Source organism: Vulpes lagopus, chromosome 12 (assembly GCF_018345385.1).
Source record: "Vulpes lagopus strain Blue_001 chromosome 12, ASM1834538v1, whole genome shotgun sequence".
NCBI classification, from domain to species: Eukaryota; Metazoa; Chordata; class Mammalia; order Carnivora; family Canidae; genus Vulpes; species Vulpes lagopus.
Window position 1 is genome coordinate 23,710,796 of NC_054835.1, and position 5,901 is coordinate 23,716,696.

The window sequence follows — 5,901 nt, forward strand, 5'->3', positions numbered from 1 at the left end:
CCCAGCCTGGGTGATGGGAATGATGAGGTGTGTTAGGTGTGCACCTCAACTCTGTACTTTATAAGCAAACAAACTGTTTGTCTATATTTTTATGTATGTAAGGCCCCGAACTAGGGATCACTTGTCATCAGTACTCCTGATTCTAACTCTGCTCCCATCATCCCATTATTTAAATTATTTCGTTCATATGGAAGAGTCTAGAACAGCACCTGATACATAGTAAATATTGTAGGAAGTGTCTGTAAAATAAAAGAAATAACCAGCTATCTGCGAGAGAACCAATTCAAACCACCAGGTTTCCTTTCTGTGGCATGGCTTTATTTCAACAACTGGCTGCCTGCAAAGGGAAGACAGATGCTGTCTGGGGGCCACAGACACCTGAGTGTCCTCAGGTCCCAGAGGGAAGTGTCAAAGCAAAGCTTCAGGAAAGGGCAAAATTCGTCAGAGAATGGGAGCACAGAAAACATGAAAGAGCTTCAGGTTGGGGCAGGATAACTCCCAGAGACTTTCTGGGGCTGAGAGAGTTGAGGAGGAAAGGGGCTCTGTGGCCTCTTCTCAAGCTCCCTCAGCCATGCTGGCCCCACTGCTTCCAGATCACTTTGGCAGAGAGTCTAGGTGTCTGATGTACTCCTGCACCCAGGCAACATTGGGGTTGGCACAGATCTGTCTGCCCTTGTGGGTAAGGAAACTGTGGATCAAGAAGGAGAAAGGAGAAACTGAGTCAGCAGGCAGAGAGGAGCCCATTTTCTACCCAGCTTGAGCTTTCCCACCTCCCTCTCTGCTGGATGTTGGCCGCTCACAGAAAGAAGGACACTCCCACTCTCTGTTGCCACCCCGCCCCCCCAAGCCTCCCAGCCCAGGGACTCAGTGAAGACCCCACTACCAGCTCTCATGTCCCCCCTGGCGGCCAAGCTTAGGCTGGATAGTCCCCAGGCTGCGGCTCAGCTGTTTCTTCCTCTGTTCCTCCCACTTCCTACATACTCCCATCCCTATTTCTCTCCCGATTTCTCTCTCCCAGGCCCTACTGGTTCTCACATTTGCACCCTTTTCCACCCTCAGCGTGGCCCAACTTACATGATCCCTGGGGTGAGGCAATGGTCACCGGTTCTCTGATAACCTTTCACAAACCGGAGTGGGACTCTCCGTGAGATGAAGGCCAAACAGCATGGACTGATTGTTAATTCATTAACTAGTTCTGCAAGGAAGAGGGCCATGTGATGCTGCAAGCTTCTCCACAAGGAAGCATAGACCTGTATCTCTATCAGCCAGAGTATCAGAGGAGGAAACCAGAGAACCTTGGAAGGAGTAAGGCCTGGCCTCTCCCTGGCAGCAATTCCTCCTCCCCCTTTTAAATTCTCCTCCTCTAGGGGTGCCTGGCTGGTTTGGTCAGTAGGGCATGTGACTCTTGATCTCAGGGTAGTGAATTAGGGCCCCATGTTGGGTGTAGAGATTACTTAAAAAAAAAAAAATAAAACCTCTCTTCCTTCCTCACTGCTGGCTCCTCCTGACTTCTTTCTGACCCTTCCCCCAGGGTGGGATGTGACTCTGGTTGAAGTGTTTCAAATTTCTGACAGTCTTCAGGATTTGGGAATAAGAAATCAGAATTCCTGGCAATTCTTAACTCATACATTATTCAAGTTTTCTTTCTTTTAAAATCGAGATATAGTTGACAATATAATATTGTATTTGTCTTAGGTGTACTGTATATTTTCTATAACGTTTTCATGTTTCTAAAAATGCATGACCATATTCTAAGCAATGAATCACTTTTCTGTGATTCTGAAAGTTTTATAGGTTTTCTGTAAGTTTTATAGGTTTTCTGTAAAAAAAAAAAAAAAGGTAATGAATGGTGTCTCTAAGGGCTATGACAAGATTATATGTTCAGAGATGCCTGGGTGGCTCAGTGGTTGAGCATCTGCCTTTGGCTCAGGGTATGATCCCAGGATTCCGGGATCCAGGATGGAGTCCCACTTCAGCCTCCTCCTGGGGAACCTATTTCTCCCTCTACCTAGGTCTCTGGCTCTCTCTCTGTGTCTCTCACGAATAAATATGTAAAATCTTAAAAAAAGATTATATATTCAATAACATGTGGAACGTTCTCTGGCAGATACAGCCAATAACAGAAAATATGGCAAAAGGGAATGACACAAAATAAATGGCCAAGAAAAATTATTTAAAAACTGAAAAAATACTATAGATGTTTAATATTTAAGATATTTAAAAGTGATCAAAAATGAATTTTTAAAACACAGAAAACATTAATTACCCATTTGTAGTCTTTTTTTAAAATTATTTATTTATTTATGATAGTCACAGAGAGAGAGAGAGAGAGAGAGAGAGAGAGGCAGAGACACAGGCAGAGGGAGAAGCAGGCTCCATGCACCGGAAGCCTGATGTGGGATTCGATCCCGGGTCTCCAGGATCGCGCCCTGGGCCAAAGGCAGGCGCCAAACCGCTGCGCCATCCAGGGATCCCCCATTTGTAGTCTTTGTCATTGTGTTATAACAAATATTGCAAATGTAGAAACATTGTTTTCCATTTTGCATTCTGTTGGTCAAATTGTTCAAAATATGTCCAAGTTCATCTTTAAGTTGGGTGTTAGAGTCTATAATCCTTCATACAAGCTCATTTTCTTTTTTAACAATGGGCATATCTTGTCTTCTTGTACTGACTTGGTTTTTTTTATTCAAGTTAATAATGCTTTTGCCAATTTAGATTTTATGTACGAATTAGCAAATGTTTCTGGTTCCACATCCCAGCAGTCAATGACATGTACATGTCTGACATTTACATGTTCTTCTGCCAAAGCATTTATAAGGAACTAGAACCTGTAACAATTATTCAAACATTGGGTAATGTCAATGAGTATTATTGTTCAAATAACAGAATATTCACATCTCCTAGCAGGAATCACAGTTGAAATTGCCCATTTAAGGATATATTTTGCTTTTAAAACTTATTTCTTGAACCACTGCCCATATGATTTGTGTTAAGTGTACTTGCAACATGGCTATAACTCTGAGCTGTCAGGTGTCTCCGAGCATGTCTCCCCACATGCTTCTGTCCTGGTTTTCCAAAATACTGATCTTACCTTTAAATTCCAACTGTCCTGTGTTTCCTGCCTTTGCTCTATGTGTCAGTTGATGCCTTTATTTATTTTTTTGAAGATTTTATTTATTCATGAGAGACACAGAGAGAGAGAGAGAGAGAGAAAGAAAGAGAGAGACAGAGACAGAGAGAGACAGAGACAGAAGCAGGCTCCATGCAGGGAGCCCGATGTGGGACTCTATCCTGGGACTCCAGGATCGTGCCCTGGGCTGAAGGCAGACGCTAAACCAATGAGCCACCTAGGGATCCCCAATGTGGATTCCTTTAAATCAGTAACACCTCCATATTGATTTTTAAGCTTTAATTCTTGCAAGAGAATTCTACTTTTTCACATTTTCTCAATTTTTCAAATGAGTTTTCTTAGGGCTTGGGCTTTGGAAAAATATAATTTCATGCTTCTCAGACATGCTGAGAAGGAGTTGCCATGTGGAATTGCCAATGGATGCCCAGGATGGGCTACAGGAGGGCAGGACTGGTCCACTTCATAGGAGAGGGTCCTCCTTCAAGGTCTTGTGATGCTATAAGGAACAGAGCCTTGACTATATTCAGGAAAGCTACATTTGTCCTTGTTTCTGTTCCTGAAAGCTATGTGACTACAGATAGGACACCCACCCTTTCTGAACCTGTGTCCTTAAAACAGCAAATATCAAGGGGGCAAGTACTGTGTATTGATTTATACATTGATGATTGTTAAAATCAGGGCCTCACTGCCCATGCATAACAGATAAAGAGCCTGAGGTTCAGGAGGTCTGAAAGAGACAAGGAAGGTTCACAAACTGCCTGGTGTTATAGAGCTTCTAGACTGAGGCTCCCTGGGAGCAGAGACAGTATCTGTAGTCCAGCACATTTACAGAAAGGGTGGCAAGAGTAGGCTTTTAGAATATTTTTGTTGAATGAATGAATGAACGAATGAATTCAACTTAGATCTACATCTCCTTGATTGTAAAGCCAGCTATTTCTCCATTTTGTGTCGCTGCTCTCTGAAGAATTAAAAAGAAGTGCTATTCACTGAGTCTCGGCCATAGGCCTGATGTGTGGCTTAGTTCTAGATGTGGCTTATCTTCATTCCTCACAACAACCTTTTTGAGAAAGTATCACTCATCCCATCTGTAGATGAGAAGGCCTACGATGATAACGGGAATTACAGGAAAGCATTACAGAGCTCTAGAGCTAGATGCTGTCAAAATTCCTGAAAAACTGGCCATCATTTCTAGGGCTATCAGGGATGCAAATCAGAGTCCTAAGACAGTGTATCTCTGTCTTTGAGTTTGGTTAACTTAATCTCCAGAGAGCAGTTTCCTGGGGAATCTCCCCCCAGGGTCCCGCTGTTCCATCTTCTCCCCTGCAGAAAGGCAACCATGCCTGTTTAGGGTGGAAAATGCAGTGAGCTGGACACCTGGAGTCTAGCTGTGCCTTTTTCAATCACTTGGTTCTACTGATCAGAGTATTGCACAAATATTTATTAAGAGCTTACTATATGCCAGGAGCAGCTCTATGCCATAGACACACTAGACAAATTTTAAAGGAAGAGGGGGAAGCTGATATGGGAGTCTCAGGCTCAACCCCAAAGGCCAGGCAGACAGCAGGTGCACATGGTGCTGTCAGTGGGGGCTTCTAACACCTGGAAGTGCACCCCTGTCTAAAGGGATGGCACCCACCACATCAGTCCCAGTGAAAGCTTGTGGAAACTCAGGCTCATGTCTGCTTGGTCTTCCATATTTGCAAAAGAAACAAATACAGATTTTTAAATGTTGGTGACCAATCAGCATGTTGTAAAACCCTATCTAAGCCATGAAGACAGTTTGATCCTTTCCAGGTTCCTCTGTCCCAGCCTACGCTTATGCGTGGGCTCCCGTGTATCTGCAATAGGGAGTTTCTGCTTATGCGTGGGCTCCCGTGTATCTGCAATAGGGAGCTTCTTTCTGCTGAATCCCCAGGGCCAGGGGGGCTGTATTCAGAGGTAGGTTTTCCTTTCCCCAGAGGAGGCAGAAACGAGTCCCAACCAGGAATGGGGAGAGGCCCTTGGTAAAGATACTGTTTTGCAGGGACCCGCAGGTAGCCTATTCTGGACCACCCCTATCTCCTTCCCATAGCCCCCTGCCTCCAGTCACTGTGCTATCTCTATTCAGAGGAATAAGAGTAACAGATCTCACCTTCATTGGCCTCAGAGTGGAGGGCAGCAAGAATGAGGAGGAAGACCAGGGCAATGAGGCTGACCTTCATCCTTCTGGGGGCTGACCGGCTGCAGGAGCAGGATGGGGCTGAAGACTCCTGGGTTCTCTGACTCTTTGAAATCTGGGCTCTGACCCCTTCTTTGTAAGAGATTGCTGGTGAGGAAGTCACGAGATAGAACAATCCAAGATTGCATGAGAGTTTTGTTTCTTTGGAATTAGGACTGATGATATATCTAAAATATGAGAACTGAGTCAATGTATTCAAAGAGAAGTAGAAAGTAGTGAATGATCCCAGAATTCACATTTGGCTTGCATTTTAAGGGTAGTGGTGGGGGAGGCCCAGAGGCAAAGGGATTTGGGGTAGAAACTGCCCTCTTTTTCTGCTCCTTTGCAGGGAGCCTAGTGAAGCCTCCTTGATGGTGAGCCCTGTGGACCATGAGTTCAGGGGCCCAGGTGACTGTCAGGGATCCCTGAGGCTTAGGGATTCCAGGGCCCATCAAGGTAAAGGTGTGGGGGCCCTGTGGTGTGTCCATCTCCAGCACCAGGCTTGGACTCACGTCTGATGGGGACAGAGAGTGGGGAGCTGAGTTTGGAGGGGACCCTGAGGTGGCTGGGCCTC

The 5,901-nt window shown here is 45.0% G+C and overlaps 1 protein-coding gene across 1 annotated transcript; it reads right to left on the minus strand.

Annotated features, from left to right (window-relative positions):
• Window positions 1-296: 296 nt before the first annotated feature.
• LOC121473512 (regakine-1-like) lies at window positions 297-5,459 on the minus strand. Its single transcript, XM_041725967.1, has 3 exons — window positions 5,262-5,459; window positions 1,075-1,195; window positions 297-688 (listed from the first exon to the last, which is right to left on the minus strand). The coding sequence occupies exons 1-3, from the start codon at window positions 5,329-5,331 to the stop codon at window positions 595-597; spliced, it is 285 nt and encodes a 94-aa protein (XP_041581901.1). The 5' UTR covers window positions 5,332-5,459; the 3' UTR covers window positions 297-594.
• Between the last annotated feature and the right edge of the window lie 442 nt (window positions 5,460-5,901).